This window comes from Phodopus roborovskii, unplaced genomic scaffold (assembly GCF_943737965.1).
Source record: "Phodopus roborovskii unplaced genomic scaffold, PHOROB, whole genome shotgun sequence".
In the NCBI taxonomy this organism is placed as follows: Eukaryota; Metazoa; Chordata; class Mammalia; order Rodentia; family Cricetidae; genus Phodopus; species Phodopus roborovskii.
Window position 1 is genome coordinate 359,416 of NW_026126524.1, and position 23,069 is coordinate 382,484.

The window sequence follows — 23,069 nt, forward strand, 5'->3', positions numbered from 1 at the left end:
GCTAGAGAGGTCACATTTGTACAGCTCTCATCGCTCAGGTGATGATGCCATTACCAGCCATGCTTCACTGGTCCCAGCCTCATGTATGCTTGGGGAAACCTACCAGGAGGATGAAATTATAAGTAACTTAAAGTTATGTTTCTCTTTTTATTATGATAATATATATGAGTTTTACTATCTTAAAAGCAGTGGTATTAAACACATAACACTATTGTTCAGCCATCACCTCAACTTCTAGAATGTGCTCATCTTTCTAAACTGAAACTTTCCCAGGGGAACACTTATGTCTCCCAACCCCAAAACTACTTTCTGTTTTCCACTCCATGGATGTGAGCCCTCTAAGGCCCTCACAGCTGCTATCCTTTGTGATTGGAGCATTTCACTCAGGATAATATCCCCAGTGTTTCTCTATACTGTCTTGTGTTAAAACTTCCTTCCTTTTAAAAATGAACAATATCTAAGTTAGGGACAGACAGTTTTTCTTGGCTATTGTGAATGATGCTGCTCATTCCCTATGGGTGGACAAATATCTGCTTCTCACTCAGAAGTGGAATTACTGGGCCATATGGTAATTCTGTATCTGGTCTTTTTATTATATATGTGTTTTGCCTGCATGTATACCACATATGTGGTGCCCTTAGAGACAAGAAGAGAGAATTGGGTCCCATGGAACTGGAGTTACAGGCAGTGTGAGCTTCACTGTAGGTGCTGAGAGCCTATGTCCTCTGCAAGAGCTGCCAGCGCTCTTAACCATATGCTGTTCCAGTGCTTGAGTTTTTGAGGACCGACCAAACTGTCTTCCACGGGCTGGACCACTACACATTCCCAGCACAGGGTTCCACTTTCCCCACATCTTTACCAATATTTCCTGTTTTTTTTTTTTTTTTTTTTTTTTTTTTGGTTTTTGGTTTTTCTGTTGTTTTGTTTTTAATACCTGCCCTAGGGTATTTCAGGTGAGGTATTTCAGTGTAGTGGAGACTGACATTTGGTAGTGAACATTCCCCACAACTTTCTCAGGGCTGAGGATTAGGGGAATGATGACATGCACCTCTGGTATTTTTTCATCCTCAAAGAACTGTGAGAACATGGGTGTCTTTAACAGTCAGATCTTCCTTCCTTTCTTCCTTTCTTTCTTTCTTTTTTCCTTTCTCTCTTCCTTCCTTCCTTTCTTGTGTGTGGTTTTCCAAGACAGGGTTTCTCTGTGTAGCCTTGGCTATCCTGAAACTCACTTTGTAGACCAGGCTGGCCTCAACTCACAGAGATCCTCCTACCTCTGTCTCCTAAATCCTGGGATTAAAGTGTACCATAAGCACAGCTGCCCATCAGGTTTTCTCTTGCTTTCCAAAAATGGAGTCTGTGATATACTTTTCTGCACATAGCAGGCCTATTATAGTGCACTGAGAAGTTTCTCAACCTCCTCTACAATACTAAAGGTCCTTTCCTAGGTGTTCTACATCTCCAAGTTCACTGTAGCCCTAGATGTTCCATGGTTATATGGCCATATGCCCAAGGCATCCCTTGTCTCTAGACTTGTTTTGGGACAGTGGATATCTGGGGGCCCATACCCCAACAAGGGCCATTTCTGACAAATGGCTAGAGTGTGAGGGCTAGATAGAAGACTGCATAATAAAGTCTGTGTGCTTTCCCAAGCCTCTGCCACTAACCCTCTTTCTGCGAGTACTAACAGTACACCTTCTCCAGCAGTGAACATGATGGCCTTTGAAACATCTACAACATGACCACTCTTTCTAAGACTCTGTATTTTCAGTCCTTTTAGTTTTTCTTTGATCCAGGATCTCATGTAGCTCAGGTTGGCCTCAAACTCATTATTTAGTTAAGATTGGCCTTGAAGTCATGAACCTCCTGTCTCTACCTCTTAAGTTCTTATGGCAGAAACACCTGCAGTCTTAGAACTTGAGAGGTGGGGGCAGGAGGTTCATGAGTTCAGGCCAATCTTAACTAAGTAATGAGTTTAAGATCTTCTCTCCCAGGTTGGAGAGATGGCTCAGTGGTTAAGAGCACTACCTACTCTTTCAAAGGTCCTGAATTCAATTCCCAGCAACCACATGGTGGTTTACAACCATCTATAATGAGACCTGATGCCCTCTTCTGGTGTACATGCAGACAGAAACACTGTATACATAATAAATAAATCTTTAAAAAAAAATCTGCTTTCCCAATATTACATTGGATCTTCTCTTTCTTTTCTTTTTACTTTTCAAGTCAGGACTTCTCTGTGTAGCCCTGTTCTGGAACTCACTCTGCAGATCAAGCTGGTCTCAAACTCAGAGATCCACCTGCCTCTGTCTCCTGAATGCTGGGATTAAAGATGTGTGCACCACCACCATGGGTAGGATTAATTTTTTTTTTTATTTCTTAGATGATTGTGAAGCTCCTCCACTTTGTTTTTCATTCTTTATGATTAAAGACTATAATTATCTTTCCAGAACAGTTTTCATCACATATTATTTTTAGACAAATAGTCTGTTAGATTAGGCTAATCAAATCATGGAGTGAAGATTTTGGGATAAAAATCTCTTTGTCTACTCTGAAACTGTCCAGATTTTTCTACAGCTTCTGGGGTGCATCTGCTTTTTACTGTTTTTTTTTTTTTTTTTTTTTTTTTAGCTTTTTCCACCTTCAGTTTTAGTGCTCACAGTTGGAAAGCAAACTACAGATTTGTGTCTAGTATTTGAACCTGTGTGGCTCTAAGTTTGATCTTTTTTGGGGGGGGGTTAAGACAGGGTTTCTCTGTAGCTTTGGAGGCTGTCCTGGAACTAGCTCTGTAGACCAGGCTGGTCTCCAACTCACAGAGATCTGCCTGCCTCTGCTTCCCAAGTGCTGAGACTAAAGGCGTGAGCCACCAATACTTGGCAAGTTTGATCTTTTGTTTAGAGCTTGTAGCTTAATTAGATCAGGACCAGGAAACATGGTTTCTACCACCTCTAGTTTTAGTTTTTTAGATTGTATACTCATTTGAATTGTGACATGTCTGGTGTTTAGGAAGTACATATACTACTCCTACAGGAACTGGGCAACAAACTTCCATAGGTCCAAGGCTGTTGCCACCCCCAGATAATCCCAAAGCAGTCTACACTTACATTTACTTATTTTATATATATATATATATATATATATATATGTATGTATGTATGTATATATATATATATCATTTAATTCATTTCTGATTTTTTTTCACCATCATCAAAGAGTCTGAGTGTCTTCCATGTTATTGGATGTGTCAACCAATGGTCTACTTTTTTTCTACTCTATTCCTCACCTGCATGTTCCATGGTTTAATAATTACCCATTTGCCTGCTGATAGTTATTTTGTTATTTTACTATTACAAATAAAACTTTATTTTTGTTATTTTACATATCTATCCCAGTTCCCTCTCAGTCCATCCCTCCTTCTCTTCCACCCTCCCATGCCATCCAACTACCCTCCCATCAGATTCACCCCACCCACTCCACATGTAAGGTGATGCCTTCCTGGAGGGGTCATCTAAATCTGTCAAGTAGGGACTAGGCCCTGCCTCCTGCCTCTAGGTTAAGGGAGTATCCCTCCATGAGGAATGTGCTCCCAAAGTCCTTTTGTGCACCAGGGATACATCCTGGTTCCACTGTTAGAGGTCCCTTAGACTGCCCAGGCCTTCTAACTGAGACCCATGATCAGGGGTTCTGAGTTGGTTCAATGCTGGATTCCCAACTGTCAGTCTGGGGGCCCATTAGCTCCTCCTTGTTGAGGTCAGCTGTCTCGGTGGGTTTCTGTAGCCTGGTCTTGTCCTCCCTCTCTACATCTGGATTCCAGTTCAGCTCAGTGTTTAGCTGTGGGTGTCTGCTTCTGTTTCCATCAGCTACAAGATGAGGGCTCTATGATGGTGAATAAGTTAGTCATCAATCTCATTATCAGGGAAGGGCATTTATGGTGGCCTTTCCACTGTTGCTCAAATTGTTAGTTGGGGTCAGTCATATAGGTCTCTGGACATTTCTCTAGGGTCAGTTTTCTCTTGAAACCTATATGGCTCCCTCTTTTATGGTATTTCTCTTTCTCTTCTCTCTTCTATTCCTCCCCTGACTTGATCTTCCTAGTTCCACGTGCTTTCCTCTCCTCCCCTTCTCTTTCTCCCAGCCCCCTTTCCACTCACTGTCCCCCACTCTCAATATGCTCAGGAGATTGGTCCTTTCCCCTTCTCGGAGGGACCTTGTATGAATCTCTTAGATTCATCTTTGTATCCTAGTTTCTCTGGCAGTGTGAATTATAGGCTGGTGATCCTTTGCTCTATGTCTAAAATCAATATATGGGTGACAAGACCATAGCTCTGTAATAGAGCTTAAAGTTGGGGATGCTGATGCCTCCTGAAGTTCCTTTATTGTACAGGGTTGTTTTGGCTATCCTGGGTCTTTTGTTTTTTTTTTTTTCCATATAAAGTTGATTATTATAGTATCCTCTCAATGTCAGTGAAGAATTGTGCTGGGATTTTTAATTGAATCTGTAAATTGCTTTTGGCAAGATTGCCATTTTTACTATGTTTATCCTACCTATCCAAGAGCATGGGAGATCTTTCCAATTTCTGGTATCTTCTTTAATTTCTTTCTTTAAAGACACAACGTGTCTTTCACTTGTTTGGTAAGCATTACCCCAAGATACTTTATGTTGTTTGTAGTTATTGTAAAGGGTGATGTTTCTCTGATTTCTTTCTCAGTCCCTTTGTTGTTTGAATAAAGTAGGGCTACTGATTTTTTTGAGTTTATCTTTCATCCTGCTAGTTTACCAAAGGTGTTTATCAGCTGTAGGAGTTCCCTGGTAGAGTTTTCTGGGTCATTTATGTAAATTGTCATATTATCTGCAAATGTGACAGTTTGACTTCTTCCTTTCCAATTTGTATCCCCTTGACCTCCTTTTGTTGTCTTATTGCATTATCTAGAACTTCAAGTACAATATTGAAGAGATATGGAGAGAGTGGGCAGCCTTGTCTTCTTCCTGATTTTAGAGGAACCGCTTCTCTCCATTCACTTTGATGTTGGCTATTGGTTTACTGTATATTGCTTTTATTATGTTTAGGTATGTTCCTGTTATCCCTGTTCTCTCCAAGACCTTTATCATGAAAGGGTGTTGAATTTTGTCAGAGGCTTTTTCAGCATCTAGTGAGATGATCATGTTGTTTTTCTTCTTTGGTTTGTTTATATGGTGGATCACACTGATAGATTTTTGTATGTTGAACCATCCCTGCAACCCAGCCTACTTGGTTATGGTGGATGATTTCTCTGATGTGTTCTTGAATTCAATTTGCCAGTATTGAATCCAGTAAGGAATATTGGTATATAGTTCTCTTTCTTAGTTGTGTCTTTGTGTGGCTTGGGTACCAAGGTAATTGTGACCTCATAAAAAGAGTTTGGTAATGAACCTTGTGCTTCTATTGTGTGGAACAATTTGAGGAGTATTGGTATTAGTTCTTCTTTGAATTTCTGGTAGAATTCTGCACTGGGCTTTTTTTGGTTGGGAGGCTTTTGATGACTGTCTCTATTTCATTAGGGTTATAGGTCTATTTAAGTTGCTTATCTGTTCTTGATTTAATTTTGGTAAGTGATAGTTATCCAGAAATTTGTCCATTTCCTTTGAATTTTCAAATTTTGTGGAGTACAGGTTTTCAAAGTATGACCTGAAAATTATCTGGATTTCCTCAGTGTTGTTATTATGTCCCCCTTTTAGTTTCTGATTTTGTTAGTTTGCATGTTCTCTCTCTCTGCTTTTTGGTTAGCTTGGATAAAGTTTTGTCTATCTTGTTAATTTTCTCGAAAAACCAACTCTTTGTTGCATTGATTTTTTCGTATTGTTTTCCTTCTTCCTACTTTATTGATTTCAGCCCTCAAATTGATTATTTCCTGGCATCTGCTCCTCCAGGGTGAGTTTGCTTCTTTTTGTTCTAAGGCTTTCAGTTGTGCTGTTAATTCTCTAATGTGACTATCCTCCATTTTCTCCATATGGGCACTTGGTGCAATGAACTTCCTGTAAAATCTTTTTCATCCATTTATGTGTATGCACACATTCATTTGTCAGTATGAGTGTGTGAATGTCACTGTGTGCCTGGGGTCACATCCAGAGCTGCCTCCATAGTCTGAAGGCTCAGATGTCCCATAACAAAAGTAGGTCTTTCTTCAGAGCCCAGAGCCCAGGCACGAATCCCTGGCATATAGGAAGGTCCAGGGAAGGTCCATCAGGCACACAGTTCCATAGTAGCACATAGTTGACACTCTGTAAAATGGAAATTGCAGCCTATGTGATTGGTAAAATGTGGGACAGGCCTAAATAGGCAAGCCACAAGCCACACTGCTCCCAATGTCACACTCCAGCCTCTAGGTCAGTGGTTCTCAACCTTCCTAATGCTGTGACCCTTTAATACATAACAGTTCCTCATGTCATGCTGACCCCCAACCGTAACATTATTTTCATTGCTACTTTATAACTGTAATTTTGCTACTCTTATTAATTGTAATATAAATACCTATATTTTCTGATGGTGTTATTGACCCCTGTAAAAGGGTCATTTGACACCCCCCCCAAAGAGGTTGTGACACACAGGATGAAAACAACTGCTCTAGGAATAGATATACACACCAGACTCTGTTCTTTCTGTTTTAGAGTGCCAGCATCTCTCAGAGGAAGAAATAATTATGGATCTCTCTCACTTATGTGTAAATTAGCTTGTTATAGTAGGGAATAAATTTTACATGAAAGCAGTCAGGATTGCAAGGTTTGTTCTTGCCTGCCCCCAACACCTACCAGAGACAGCTGTTGGAAGATCACTTCCTGACCCAACTTTCCTTGAGTCATTGACCAGAATCTCCTTTGCAAGTTTCCAGATGCAGCCAAAGACTGTCCAAGAAGCTCATAGTTTTCAGTAAGATTCAAGATCTGTTCTGCCAGCAAATGCCTATTTCAAGCTGGTTCTCTGCCTCCACCCTGACAGTGGCAACAATATGGCTTCAATCTCTTCACACCTTCTCACCTGTGGTAGAGTTTCAGGCAGCCAAAATATCTCGAGGACATTATGCAGAGGAGAGAAGACAGCTGGCTTTTCTCTTGCTTGTCACGGCGCATAGGTTTGGATAGCACTCCAGAGACACAAAAACCAGAGAACCAGCACCCTCACTGAAATCTTGTGGGGCTTGCCAGGTTCTCATCCTGGGTGTCATGGTGTCTGGGTACAACGGGCTGAGGATTTCTCATTGTGCCAAGCTTTAGTGCATAATTATAGTCTCTATCCTACCAGCTAAATGTAAGGGCATTTGGGGTGGTTTTGTAGGGCCTGTGACTCAGGAACTCATGAGAAAAGTGGTGCCTAGCATAGGGGCAATTAGGGTCTTGGTGCTGAAGACAGGCAGTGCCTGCAGCCTGGGTCATGGGTGCATGACTATTGCTTACTTTACTGAATATTACCCACCAGACATCAGTCCCCTGTTGCTCATCATCCATGTTCTCCACATCTGGATTTACCTTCTACCACCTTCTAGAGCCCAATCCTGTGCTGGACACAGCCTCAGGGAGGATATACAACTGCCTCTCAGGAGAACATGGATGAGCAGACACATGAGAGCACCCAAGCACACATAAGCAATAACATGGTCCTACACAGATAAAAATATGCACATACAAGTGTATGAAAATGCAACTACAATACAGCCACTCACATATGTGGTATGAAGTGCACATACACTGCTTCTCTCAAGGGATGGGCACCACTGGACCCCTGGCTCCAGAAGGGACTGGGAACTCTGAATGCTACTGCCTGACCCCTGCTGTTGTTCCCAGGGGCCACCAAGGACATGGGGAAGATGCTTGGGGGTGATGAGGAGAAGGACCCTGATGCTGCCAAGAAGGAGGAGGAACGGCAGGAGGCCCTGCGGCAGGCAGAGGAGGAGCGAAAAGCAAAGTATGCCAAGATGGAGGCGGAACGTGAGGTCATGAGGCAGGGCATACGAGACAAGGTGGGCAACTGACAAGAGTATTGCAGGTAGTGACTGCAGCAGCTTCCTTTCTCGGCAGTGGCTAACAGCTCTTTTACTTCTTACTTAAGGACCAAAATCTTGAGAACTGGACTGTTGTGGACTACAAATGTTCACATATGGATGGGGGTCATTCTGAGGGCTGGCCTTCTCTACTCCTCATGTCAGGTCTGGTTGTGCTCCTGTAGTTTTTGCCCCTGCCCAGAAAGAAGGCTCTGAAAGAAGGATGAGGATTGGTTGAATTGGAAGTCTCGGTGGGTCAGGAAAGTTGCTTCCAAGACTCACACATGGTAGATGGGTGGCAGCCTCCCTGCTCTCGGTCACCCTAGAGACTATCTCCTGTGGGTTGGGCGGCCAAATAGCACTATGCCTATTCACAGTAGAAAAACAGGATGAGTGCCAGGACAGGCTCCAAAGCTACACAGAGAAACCCTGTCTCAAAAGGAAAAAAAAAATGGGATTCAAGGAAGACTCTACTGGGTACCTTCTCCACTTTTCTGTTTTCACACATTTTCCTGGAAATTATGAAGAAATTTATAAATGGAGATTTCTCTCCTGCTCTCCAGTTCACCAATAAACACTCAGAGGCTTAATATTAATTATAATTGTTTGGCCAATGGTCAGGATTGTCTCAAGAGGTGGGGCGTTTCCTGGAGAAGTGTCCATACCTATTAGGGAGTCATCTAAGCAGGTACTTGATCTGCATGCCCACCATTCCATTTATGTTCCCACCATCTGTTTGTGCGCACAGACAGACTTGCACACCACACACCTTCAAGTTTGCATATGTACTACATGATTTGTGCCTACTTCCAGTGTTTGTTGAGCCAGAGCCTTCTTTCTGGTAAAGAGACAAGCCCAGGTGTACAGCTGGCATGTTTTAGCCTCCACAGTTCTGTATTCATTTACACTCTCTCAGCTTGTATGATGATGAAAGGTATGCATACCATACCAGCTAATGTTGTTGACTCTTACCACTGATAGCCACTATAGGCTTTTTCTTAACAATGTCCTTAGGTCTTCTGTTACCTTCTATATATCAGATCCCTTAACCTAGTCCCCAGTCTTCACTTGGCTCTGGAAGCTACCCAGGGGATGTCTTCCAACACACCTGACTGACACCTCCTGTGGCTCTGTCCTTGAACTGATGCTTCTACTCACCTGACAAATATTAATACTTGGCCTGGGCTAGACTGGCATTTCTCACTGGAGTCCAGAAGATTAGAACAGGCCACACCAGTGGAGTCTGGCTCTGAGATGTAGCCTGGATGGCATTCTTGAGCAGAATGACTTTCCTTATGATACAGCTCAAACTGGCTGTATCCTCAAAATGACTGTGAACCTCAGTGGACAGACTAGCCTTCAGGACAAGTAACCAAAGCAGTAGTTACATACATCTGGTCACACACTTGTCCCAAGTGTAGCCTTAGACAGACTCTCAGATTGCCCGTAGACCTCACCTGGCCTATGCCTGCTGCTCTTTTCCTGGCTGGAAGGAAGTTGCCTGGCACTGGTGCTAGGAATCAAACTCAGGTCCAAGTCTGAAAGAACAGCAAGTGTTCATAGCTGCTGAGCCATCTCTCCAGCCATCCCCAGACTCTTTCTCTTTTACATCCCATGTGTCCTTCAGGCACCTCTTAATTGTTCCATTTTCTGGGTGGTCTTCCAAAACCTGAGCAGGAGCCCTGGTAAATAGCATGAGACTCAGGTGGAGTCTTCCTTGGCTATGAGTACCACTTTTCAGGGTCCCTGGTTGTCTTCTCCAGTACAGGGAGGACCTGGCCTATGTAGGTATTGCATCAGTACCCATGCTGGGGACTAGAGAGGGGAGTATGCAAGCCCTGCCTTGACTACCCTTTCCTTCACAGTATGGCATCAAGAAGAAGGAGGAGCGTGAGGCTGAGGCCCAGGCAGCCATGGAAGCCAACTCAGAAGGTAGTCTGACTCGACCCAAGAAGGCTATCCCACCAGGCTGTGGTGATGAGCCGGAGGAGGAAGATGAGAGCATCCTGGACACTGTCATCAAGTACCTGCCTGGGCCACTGCAGGACATGTTCAAGAAGTAATGATACTGGGTCAGCGCCCAGAGCCCTGCCCATTGTACAGACCCCTCGGAGCCCCTCCCTCCCATAAGGGATATTGGGAGCAGATGCAGCCCCCTCTTCCCCACCCCCGCAAAAATAAGCCATAGTCCTAGATCTATCTTGCCCATGTCCCCCTCGCGCCTCGGGAGCCTCTGGCCACCTCTCCCCGCACTGCCATCATTGACCCCACCAGGCAAGGGTGTGACCCTCACACTCTGTGCTGTGCATCCTTGCCTTTGGGTGGTTGGACCCCTCCTTCTAATCTTGAGTTCACCATTCCCACTGAGCCTGCCCAAGGTCAGGCCCTAAGGGCCAGCCCTGACCACCCCTGGGGTGCCATTTCTCCGTGGCTGGCCATCAGTCAGGGCCTAAACTCAGGAGCACAGCCATAGTGGGGTGGGACTTGGGGAATGAGCAGTGGGTGCCTGGGGGCCCCAGCCCTTCCCTAAGCCCATTGCCCCTGTTTCTGGACTTGTTGGACCTGCTGGACCATTTGCTCTGTCTGTCTGTGCGCTACCACCCTAGTCCTCACCGGCGGCCCTTACATATTTTGTCCAGCTGTCTCTTTCTCTGTTGCTCTCTCTGCAAGGCTTGGTTTCTTAAGAATGCCACAGTCAGGGGGAAAAAAAGCAATAGTTTGGGTGGGCGTGGGTGGGTCTTGGACACACTTTGAGTCCCTTAGCATTCTTTGTAATGCACACTTTCCAGAGACCCATCTCTCCCTGGTGGCCTCCTGTTCTCTTCACGGAGGGCAGGCAGTCTCCTAGGGAACTCCTGGCTTTACCACTAGACACCTACCTTCAAAATGCCCCATTTCCTAAAAATCTGGGGTCCTGGGGGTCTGTGTGCAGCGCAGACAGAAGGCCACAGGATTAGGTGTCTAACCCTCTCCACTATTCCTCCTTTGAAGGGCTGACAGTGGCCAGTAAATGCAAGCTTCTGGGCTTGGGCTGTGGTGTCCTCTCTGTGTGTGGCCCAAGGGCAATATTACCCAGCTACTCCCCTTTGCCCAGACAGCAGCCATTGTTCTTCATATTTGTTTAATTTACATCATGATATGTTGAATCTCAGGTAAATGAGGTCTGTATTTGATAAGTTTTATTTTGACAGAAAGGCCAGCCTGGTCTTCCCGACCCTTCCTGTTCACATTAAAACTGCATCATGTGTCCATGAGTTTTGGGCCAGGTGTGTGGCTTGGCATTGACCTTCATGACCTTACATAGCTCTTTAGAGAAGCCATAACAATTAGACTGCAATACTAATCAGAACGCCCTCTGCCCAAAGAGATGAAGCATGCTCGGCCCACAATACCTTGCTCACCTGGACCACTCTCTGCACCTCTGGCTGGTTTTCATGAATTGAAAAGCCAGCTCTGAGCAGGTGGCCTTCTCTTGAGTTAACCCTGAATCTGTTCCTAGTGCATGGGACACAGGGCCGCCGTGCTTAATACAGCCCATGTGTTACCTGTCTGTCTGTCTGTCCTTGCGCCTGCACCTCCTGCATGTCAGAGGCCTCACATGTTTTCTCTGAGGGAATCACAGCCAATAAACAGTGATTTCACACAGTGTTTCTATTCCTTCTAAGAATCCCATTTTCCCGGAGGGAGGGAGGCTTCCCTCACACTGGGAACAAATACAGGGTGTCCCCTAGGTCCTGACTCAAATTTACTGCTCCAATTTATTCTCCAGAGGGCAAAGCTGTCCTTTCAGGACCCAGTGTCCAGGGTGAGCCTCCGGTTTACACAACCTTTCTTCTTCACAGTTCTGCCAGGTTCTGGTAAATCTAGACTATTCTGCTTCCCGGGCCTGGGCCATAAAGGTTTCTAAAACTCTGTTCCCCTGCCCAGCCCAGGGTGCTGTCCCTATTCCCTGTAGCACCAGCACATTTTAGGATTACTGACAACTCTGCTGAATGGAACGGGGTGCTCACAGTTCTCTGTTCTGGTAATTTTATTTTATCAGACCCTAGTCTAGAGAGTAGTCCATCATGCTGTGGGTCTGCAATCCCAATTTGCGCCATGCTTAGCCCAACCTGAGATACTGTGGCCACATTTGTTCATCTCCCTTTTGGGGCACCTCTCTTCTAGGAGACAATAATTGTGGAAATTCCACCAGCAAAACCTGCTAGTCTGAGCAGAAAGGCTACATGTCTCATTCTTGCTTGTAGGGTAGGTAAAGGTGAAGAGAAAGTGAGAAAGTGGGGGAGGTTTAGAGGGATCTTGCTCTCTTCCAAGTACAGGAGAAGTATCTCTCATGCCTCTCACTATCTCTGGAGGAAGAGACCTAAATGTGCCCTACCACTGTTCATTCTGTGGCCCTATCTCCAGGCACCATGGAATTGTCCAGATAACATCCTACCTGCTGAGGCAGCAGCGACTTCTTTTTCCTGGAGGTATACCTAAGACCCTAATCGCTGGGTCCAGACTCTGGAGCTTGGCTGAATGCTGTCACCCAGAATGGATGCTCTTATATGAGTGTCCATTAGTGTACGCACCTGTCATCTGGTGCCTCACCTCACAGCCTTCTGGATTCCTCTTGGATCTAAACAACAACCTGAATGTTTTAACTGATGGAGAACTTGATCAAACTGAGGATTGATGGGTTAGATCCTGGTTGATTATGTTATAGTATCTTCCAGAGCCTGGGATAATTGAGGTCCCTTCTCTTATAGTTGTGTGTATGTACATGTTCATATGTGACAGGAGAAGTGTTAAATATACACTGTAATTGGTGACCTCTGCTTGGAGGAAGGATATGAAGTGATGGGATCTGGAACTGCTATTTCACGAGTGGCAAGGTGGCTGTCACAAGAGTGATACATGAGAAATCAAGAGCTGGGCAGTGGTGGCAGACACTCTTGATCCCAGCACGTGGGAGGCAGAGGCAGGCAGATCTGTGTGAATATAAGGCCAGCCTGGTCTACAAAGCTACACGGAGAAACCCTGTCTCTAAAAACCAAAATGGTAATAATAATAATTAAGAGGATGGGAGTCAGGAGCCATGTGGACATTCTCCACGCATGTACTTGTGTGGCATGGAGTGTGGTTATTCTACGCTGAAGGACAGGCACCAGGTCCAGCCTGGCCCCAGACACTGTAGGTCTCTCCACTTTCTGAATGTTGACATATCATGAGCACTTTTACCACCAGTCTGTGGTTACAGCGTCTCCTTGGTATCTGCAGACAGTTAGTCCTGGCTGTCAGGCAGGTATCTGCTATCTGCTCTGACCTGTGCTCCACTCCGAGAGGCAGAGCTGTTTTCAATCACAAGCTACCTGACCACCAAGGCATTCAAAAAAAAAAAAAAAACCTAAAATGACCTGCAATTAAGGACCATTTTGTCTACCCTTGCTAATCCGCAGCTAGACAAAGCCTGCTGTCCACTACGAAACCAGCAGGGCCAAGGACCCCTGGGTCTGTGCCACCTGTCCACATGCTTTGGACACTGGCTGCTCTCAGGTCTTCAGACGACTTCAGTTCTGAAAGAGGGCCAGGACAGAGGGGCAGCGGAGCAACATGGCAGAACCCCTTCAGGTGTGGAGGAGGGGTTCCCACGACCCAACCCAGTTCAACCCAGCCACAAGAGGAAGATGCAAGGTGCAGAGGGTGGGACTTAGCATGCCGTGTGAGAATCAGTGAAGAGGCCTGGTCCAATCTGCGCGCTCCACTGCGGGGCACCCCAATTGGTTTCAAGATGATCACATGCAGATCCTGCCCAATCGAAGCTAGAAAAAAAGCAATTGTCTAGAGAAAACCTTGTCTGACTTCCTTAACCCTCCCAGGGGGTGAGACCGTGAAGTGGGTTGGGTAGGTGGTGGTGGTGGTGATGGTGGGTGTTCTTCACAGCCCTGCCTCCTTGCCACATGTCCCCTCCCCTGTCGACGCTGCATCCCACCCCCACCTCCGCCCCCTCTACGCATAGCCTACCTCTTCCCCTTAGCCCTTCTAGAACCTTACCTATCTCCTTCCGCAACAGCATGGGCTAAGTGGTCACTGGGGAGACCCGCCTTAGGTACAAAGCTCCCTCCCCAGAGGTCATGAGCAGAGGTCTCTTCTAAAACAAATTAAATGCCGCTCGGTCTGATCCTTGACAGGTGTGAGATAAGTCTTGTCCTTTAGCAGTTACATTCCAACCCACCCTATCTGGTCTTCCACTCATAAATGAGGGCAGTGTTGGGGGGTAGGGGTCAGGCAGAAAAGCCAGTGGCGATGTTCACTGGACAAGCCAAGCCTAATGATTGGAATTGGATCCCATGAACCCACATGATAGAGAGAACTGACTCCTGAGAGTTGTTTTCGGATCCCCAAACGTGCACTGCAGCATGTGCATAATAATAATTAAAATGATAATAATAATTTTAGAAGAACAGGTTGAAAGTGTGGCTTAATGATGTTGGAAGATTCACATATTTCATAGTTAACACTTCTAGAGCAACAGCCACTGAGGCAGTGAGGTATTCAGCAAGGAGTAGACAGATCAGGGATCAGAGTCCAGAGTCAGAACTGTACACTCAAAGCCTCTGGGTCTTTCACTGCAATACTAGTGAGAAAGGACAGTCTTCTCAACAACTGGTATCCACAGACAGGAAACAAAACCTTAATCTAAACTTCACACCTTATACCATTAAGTCAAAATATATCATATGTAAGCAGCAAACATAAAACTATACAACATTAGGGATAAATGCTTTTGTGACTTGGCATTTGGCAGAGATCTTAGATATGACATAAAAATCCATAAAGAAATCCAAGAAATACATACTTATTATAAATGTGACTTTATTAGAGAAATATCTATCAGAAATGTTGGGGGGGGACAAAGACAAGTGGAGATGATGAAAAAATATTAGCAAATCACTTACCCAAATGGCTTCAGAATATAAAAGTGGGAGGGACTTGGACAGACACTGCACAAAAGATGTAGCTATATGATAAATAGACAAAAAAAGATGCTATGGAAGCTGGAGAGATGGCTCGGTGGTTAAGAATACTGGCTGCTCTTCCAGGATCCAGGCTCAATTCTTAGCAATCACTTCGTGGCTTACAGTGGTCTGTACTTCCAGCTCTAGGGATCCAATGTTGCCTTCTGGCCTCCATGCGCACCACACACATGTCATGCAAATACATACATGCAAACAAAGCACTCATACACAGAAGTTAAACCTGAAAAATATTAGAACAACAGAAATGAAAATATAACATCCAGTTCCTAATAAACTGTTGTGCTCACACAGGGGAATACCACTCAGTATTTAAATGAGGAGTACTAATACAATCAATAGGATGTATCTCACTGATACTTAGTAGAGTGAAGGAATCAAATCACGAAGGTTATATATTGACAACTCTATTAATGATATTTTCAAAAAAGAGAATATAGCCTAGGATGTGATAAAAGTGGGTTTACATTAAAGAGTTCTTTGAGGTGACAGAACTTTCCTGTCTCCTGAGTAGAGTGAATCTGTATGTGTTAAAAAAAAAAAAAAAAAAAGGCTAGATTTTGCTTTTATTTGACAATTTAACTTAATAAACAAGTAGTACAAAATTCTTTCTTTTTGCTTTGGTTTTTCAAGACAGGGTTTTTCTGTGTAACAGCTCTGGCTGTCCTGGAACTCACTTTGTAGACAAGGCTGGCCTTGAACTCACAGAGATTCATCTACCTCTCCTTCCACCACCTGACAAGTAGTACAAATTTCTGATTAAACCTATCCATAAGAAATAACAGAAGTTCTCATCTTGGTAAATGGTATTTATCAAAACACTACAGTCTGAATATTAAAACAAGATGTTACAAAAATCTGATGAACACCAGGACTACATAGCCTGCTTGTCCTGTGGCTCTCTCCTGCTCCTCAGCAAGAAACTAGAGGTTTCAGATGTAATATCACATGGAAACCCAGAAAATGAGGATCCAACATGAATCGTGGATTTTTCTGCACACATACAACAGGAGTATGAGCCACAGCCTCTGCTGAGGAACAACCAAGCTTCAAGACCTCAAAAGAATGTGGGTAAACAACTTCTTTTGTCTTGAGGGAAATGGGATTTCTGAAGGTATGGACCATGAATTTACTGCTAATTTTCTTTAAGCCATAAAGAGGGTTGCTTCGAGAGAAATATGTGTGTGTGTGGTGAGGGGGTTGATGAAGGGATTTTTTTTTTCCAGAGGGCACCTTCACCCTACTCATTCCCTAGTCCACCTGTTTCATATACTGCAATAGCTACAGGAAGAAAGGATCATTTGACTCAGTTTGGAGGTTTCAGTCCATGGTCAATTGTCCCTGTTGATTTTTAAGACTGGTGAAACAACACACAGAGCATTATCTATGGCTGCCCTGACCTGTGCTGTCTGTAATCATGGTCTAGACAGATTTATGAGTAAATGCTGCAGCTCTGAGGGGAAGGGTACACTGGTACTCAGGAGTCAAGGAATACCAGTCACACTGTGCAACAAACCTCACACAAGAGACACAAGAGGTGGCTGCAGGAACTGAGCAAGAGACAAGTTTTATACAGGGTTTCTTGGGGGAGGTGTTTTCCAGGGTAGAGATTTCTAGGGTAGGGATTAGTTGGATTTCAAGTCCTGAGTTTGGGGCAAATCCAGGGATTGGTAGGTTTTCAAAATCAGGGATCATGGGTTTTGAAATCTGGAAGTGAGCTCAGACCTTTTACCCTACACTGTGTTCAGTAAGTGACTCAGTGCATTTTGTTCCCACCATTAGACAGAAGCAATCAAAATCCAATGAAATACTAGTATACTTCAAAAAAAAAATTTCTTTTTTCGTCTTATTATATGGCCCATGAAGGGACTGACTCTATCCAGCCCACGCATGGCAAACTCGGTTCTGGCAGGCCTTGCCCTACTCCATCCTCTTCTGCCTTGCTAAAAGTTTACATTTTTAAAGCTAGCCACCAAGGTTTATTTCCTTTCCTGAGGCTAACTAACGAGACCCAGCAATCAAAAGCCCCCTTTGGCTCACCTAATTAATATGCTCAATTAAAATTAAACACCTCATTCTAATTTGGAGTTTTCCTTTTTACCTTTATAAATGTCCATTTTCCTATGGGCCATGTCTGTCTCCTCTGGGACAAACACTCCTGCTTCCTCTCCCATGTTCCTGTCCCTTCTCCCTCTATCTCCTATCTTTGTCTCTTATTTCCTATCCTCTGTCCCTCTGGAGCAAATGAATCTTTGTGTTGAGAACTTGTTCTGGAGGGTTCTGAGCTGACCCCAATGCTTTCAGCCCAGGCTGTCTATAACTTCAGTCTCCTGAGTGCTAGGATTATAGGAGTACCCTACCACACATGGGACATACATACATACATACATACATACATACATACATACATATATATATATATATAAATTTTTATGTGTATGAGTGTTTTGCATACATGTGTCTGTGCACCATGTGGATGCATAGTGTTCATGGAGGTCGGAAGGAGTGAGATCCCTGAAACTTAAGTTACAGATGGTTGGTTGGTAGGCACTATGTGGGTGCTGGGAACTGAGTGCTCTTAACCACTGAACCATCTTTCCAGTCCATCCATCCCATCCCCCACCGTCCTTTAAAAGACAAGGTTCCCTCAGACTTGCTGCAGTCTAAGCCTCAGCCTTCTAAGTGTTGGGATTATGGGTGTGAACTACCACACCTGGCTTCATTCCTTCCTTCAGGGTTAACAAGACACTGTTACATTTAAAGCAACAAGCTAGTAAAATAAGTCTTTCTAGTAGAAGGAACATTTGCCAGTTGCTGGGAAACAATTTTCCTGACACTGGCCTCCCCAAACCCCACACTGGCCAAACTAAAGAAAATGGAAAGTCTTAAGAACCAGAAATAGGTGAAGACCTTAGTCTTGGGGATCAGTAACCTCCAGCCTCTATGCAAAGTATGTGCTTCTCTTGTTTAGCAGTTTCCTTCAAGGTTAAAGCCTTCCATCTTGAAGGGAAACTTTAGACAGGGTTTTAAAGAGAAGTGAAACAACAGGATCTTTTAGAACAGGATGTTCTAAAGGGATGTGAAATGCTCCATCCCACAGGGAAGCTCCTTTAAGCCAGGAAGATAGCGTCTCAAAATTGCTTCACAAAGTCCCTGAAACTGATCAGATTTGCTAGACCCCTCCACCCCGTGAGTATTTAAACAGTAAAGACTGGTCTCTCGGATCAGCTTAGCTTCTAGGAAGAAGCAAAGACAAGATAAGCAGGTTAAAGAGAGTAGCTGAGCTGTCTGGAAAAAGTTCAGACCCAACAGAACCATTAGGAAAGGACCACACACCCAACCTGTTGAGCTGCCTGTAGGTTGTTCAGTGTGTTCCAGGTTTCCAGCTTTTATAAACTGTCACCCATGATGCAGTTGGCTGAGTAATTTCTGCTCTTTTAACTAAACCTGGTGAAATGCATTGGTTCAGCAAGTTGGCACAGTGGTAACTGTACTTTGTTCCATCCTTGGTTCCCTATCTGAGGTGAACAGATGTTTGTAAATGTCTCCCCTGAAAAAGAGCAATGCCTGCTGATAACTCTATCAAAACATCACCCGTTTTTCACCTGCCTATTGCATGCTAGAGTGGTCACATCTACCTTCACCACATCTGACTCCATGATGTCACATGTGGCCAGGTAGAGCACACAGAAAAAGCACTAGAGAAACAGCCCACCTACCGTGATAGAGGTACCCTGGGCCTGCATCCATGTAGCAACTGAGGACCTTTGAAGGGACAGACACAATCTCCCCGAAGGAAGTGTCTTGTGCTGCAGCTCTAGTCAACAACATGCTTACATCCTGCAACCCACTGATCTCATCTGGAAAGTAGATGGCAGCAACTAACTTGGATCTGAAGATTTGTGTTTGCTGCTGTGGTGGTTTGAATGACAATGGAGCCCCATAGACTCATATATTTGAATACTTGTCCTGTGGTTGGTGGAGGTGTTTGGTGGCCTTGTTGGAGGCTTCAAAAGTCCATGCCATTCCCAGTTCACTCCTTCTCTGTCTCATGGCTGTTATCTAATCAGGTAAACTCTCAGCTACTGCTTTGGCACCAAGCCTTACTGTCTATTGCCATGCTCCACACCATGAAAGTCAATGTGCTCTATTACCCTCTGGAACCATGAACCCCAAATTAAATGTTTTTTTTTTTTTTTTTTTTTTTTTTTCCTGTAAGTTGCCTTGGTCATGGTATTTTGTCATGGTAACAGAAAAGTAACTAAAACAGTCAGTTATTCCCTGTTTGCCTACAGTATAGCTATATCCTGACAATTGTAAGATGTGAAATGACTTGCCAAAAACAGGAAAAAGAAAGTTAAGTCAGGAACTAAGGAGGTGGCTCGGTGGACAAGCATAGTTGTATGCGCAGTGAGGACCTGAATTCAAATCCCCAGATGTGATTATGCATGCCTATAAATCCAGTAATGAGAGGGGGAGAACAGAGGATCACACAAGCTTGTTGGCTACTACCAAGCTCCAAATTCAGTGACAAACCTAAATCAAGGGTAAGGCAGAAAGTGAGAGTAGGACATTTAACATCTTCCCCTGGCACACACACACAACACAAAGAACTTAGTTAAGGCCATCAAAACCTAATTTTGGTCACTACCTCTTGCCTTCCTACTTAGTTTTCTCAGGCTTGCAAAACTTAACTTTTAGAAACTATAAGTCTGACCAGTGATTTTTTTCCTTTTTTTGGGGGGAGTAAACTGTTTAAAATAATTAGTCATTGTTCTTTTGGCCCACTGATAGGCACCAGCAGACTCCTTTCCAGCATCTTTGTTGACATACCCAGCTTCAGACCAAAATGTGTGACAAATCACACATTATTTTATGTGTTTCTGCCAAACTCTGGTACCCCATTCTGGGACAATTTAAATGAAGTCCTGTGTCCAGAGTAACGTTTTAGAAAGATGTATGGAACAGAGGAAGTGGTAGTAAACCCAGGGGACAGACAGCACACTTGTGTTCTGGTGTTGAGCAAGGCTAGGCATGCCTCAGTGGTGAGCATCTACAGCACTTCTCAGGAGAACAGAAACCCCTTGGCACACCTGAGGTCAGATCCCCTGCAGATACAGAAACTGGGGATGCTCAATTTCCTTTTACAAAACAACTAATTTTTATACAATATGTCAGGCATGGTGGCCTACACCTTTAATCCTGGCACTCAGGAGGCAAAGGAAGGCAGATCTCTGTGAGTTAGAGGCCAGTTTGATCTACATAGTGAATTCTAGGGCAACTAGGACTACAGAGAGACTCTGACTCAAAAAACCCAAAAAGCTAAAAAAAAAAAAAAAAAAATCAAAACAAACACAAAAAAAATCTGTGTATTTTTATGATGATTTTTCCATCCCTGGATGACTGAGCCTAGAGACGAGAGGGATGATCATACTCTGTAACACATGACCTGTCATAAGCTCTTACAGACACTTCAGGTAAAACATTTCCAGTCCAGATTTTAGTTAAGTTTTTCTTCTGCTTTTATTACAAGCATATAATATTAATTGGCAAAACACGGAATACAAGCTTCACTATCATGAAATCAAAACATTAAGCAATATTCCAAAAAAGATTACAGACAAAAACTAGCCACTGATGGTACAAAAATTACACACTAACACAATCATAAAAAATGTAAACTTTCAAATTAAACAGTCAAAAAATCTGAACCTGCATCATTTCATACACCATGATGGTTGTTAGCTGTGGCTGCATTCCAAGGTGAGAGCTCAGGTGCAGGTGGTGGTGCTACTGTATGACCTGATGTTACTTTCCCTTGGGAAAAGTGTGTCTGGTACAAGTTGAGAGCTGGAACTGACATGCTAAAGTAACACACACACACACACACACACACACACACACACACACCCCTACCTACCTACCTCACGGCACACTTTAGTTCTTTCTCCAAATGGGAGTAAGTGACTATAGGAACACTGATTGTGAGAGCCACAGCACCACACAGCTGTTCCTGATGGGGGCCTGAATGGTAGTACTCCCTGACTGGAGGAATTCAAGATATGCAGACTGTGGTGCGATTAAGTGATTTGTATATTTATTATCAAGGCAGAGAGAAAACTTGTTTTCATGTTAAGGTACCCTGTGATGTGTTGGGGTTTAAATGATTTCCTGAGGAAACAGATACTGTGTGTGTGTGTGTGTGTGTGTGTGTGTGTGTGTGTGTGTGAGAGAGAGAGAGAGAGAGAGAGAGAGAGAGAGAGAGAGGGAGGGAGAGAGAGAGAGACAGATGGAGAGGGGAGGAGAGTATTCACAATCTGCATTGAACTCAGTCGGCTCATTCCTGGAACACTTACTCTAAAGACACATTTCAGAGCACTGTGAAACACCACCCTGTATGCCTTCAGAAACAAAACACACTAGCTTCTAAAGATTCTGATGCCAGGGCAGGCATTGGGGCCAGTAGGTCTGTGAAGAGCAGCACTGTCAGTTTCATAGGTGGAGACAATGAAATCCAAACCCCCAGGATGGCTCAGCCACAGACTCAGCTCAAGGACTTTGGGTGTACTCATGTTAGCCAAGCCTAACATAGTGCCAACCTCATCACTTCCTGCCAGGTTGCTTATCTTTTCATATTGATGGAACACATCTACACACACACACACACACACACACACACACACACACACACACACACACACACACACACACACGCAATCCCAGTAACAGCATTCTTATAATAACAGTGGAAAAGGCAAAACCAAATAGCTGAATGCACAAATACCGAGATTCCACCTATATTCCCTTTCAATTTAGTAGAATCAATGCTAGATCACAATTTAAACACTCTAATAATGCATGTTGGAACCTATTGCACAAAAGCATAAAAATGCTCTTCATCCCTATAAAAACATACAAACCAAAGGCTACAAAAAGTAAAAGAAGCTTGCAAAACATCTCACAATTTTATCTTATATGCCTGTAAATAAAGCTGGACCACAGAAACCAAACAACTGGATGGGAAAATATGATAGAAGGCTTAAAATAGAATAAATAATTTTATAAAGTTTTCTTTTTTTTAACCCCCCAAATCTTAAATTCAATATTATATATTCTATCTGAGTTTTCTAAAATTTTCATGAAAATGGTATTGAGCGAGACCACGTGCTGGGAGGCTGGTCCCGGGGCTGCTAGTTGGATGCACCGATTTCTAGCATCGGCAGCTATGAAAACAACTTCACAGGAGCTCCGCCTGCTGAGATAGCTGGACAGGACCAATCACCAACTAATCCTAGTGTTTATGCTGGAAAAATAAAATTTGGCCTTGGATGTCACATGGAGCTTGGCAGGAGTGAAATAAGGCGCCTGGAAACTTCCATCTGGCCCACAGTCACTCTGCTTCATCTAGGAGAAGGTAAGGCTACAGGTCAGACCAAAGGGCAGAAGGGCATTGGGAAACTGTCTGCAGTACAGACAGGCGCAAGATGGAATCTTAGAAAAATAGGTATTTTTGCTGCTGAGGTTTATCAGGTTAACGTGATGACAGAAGCAGGGCTGTTGGGACAGTGGTGCCCAGCTAGGACATCAGTTGCGACTCTGCCTCGCTGAATACTTAGATCTATCAACTTAGCACCATAGCAAAGTCAAGTGGTTCTAAAAGTAGCTACAAAGTTACAAATATATATCATGAGATTATATAGCCATACTAAGTTTGATCTGAACTGTAAATTAACCTTTTTTTTTTTTTTTTAAATTTGGAGGTTTCTAACTGTTTAACTCTTCTTTAGTTTCACCACATGGGAAAACACCTAAATTCTAATGTAACTGCATTGTGAGAACACGGTCTTGCAGAATGCTTCAGCAGCACTTGTGTTCTGAGGTAGACAGGTAATATTTACGCATAAACCCTTGTATAGTAACTCTAGAAATGATTTGGATGAACAGCAAACTCAGGAAACTGAATAATTCAGACAGTCCTGGACTTAAATACAGAGGTTAATTTTGATCAATTCCAAACAAAGAGCTTGCTTTTGTTTTAGG

At 43.8% G+C, this 23,069-nt stretch overlaps 1 protein-coding gene across 1 annotated transcript in view; it reads left to right on the top strand.

Annotated features, from left to right (window-relative positions):
- Cplx1 (complexin 1) overlaps window positions 1-10,628 on the top strand; it is a 29,855-nt gene extending 19,227 nt beyond the window's left edge. Inside the window, exons 3-4 of the mRNA XM_051198030.1 lie at window positions 7,814-7,989; window positions 9,876-10,628. Coding sequence (XP_051053987.1) covers window positions 7,814-7,989; window positions 9,876-10,073 — 374 coding nt within the window. The 3' untranslated portion in view covers window positions 10,074-10,628. The remainder of the gene's footprint in view (window positions 1-7,813; window positions 7,990-9,875) is intronic.
- Window positions 10,629-23,069: the final 12,441 nt, after the last annotated feature.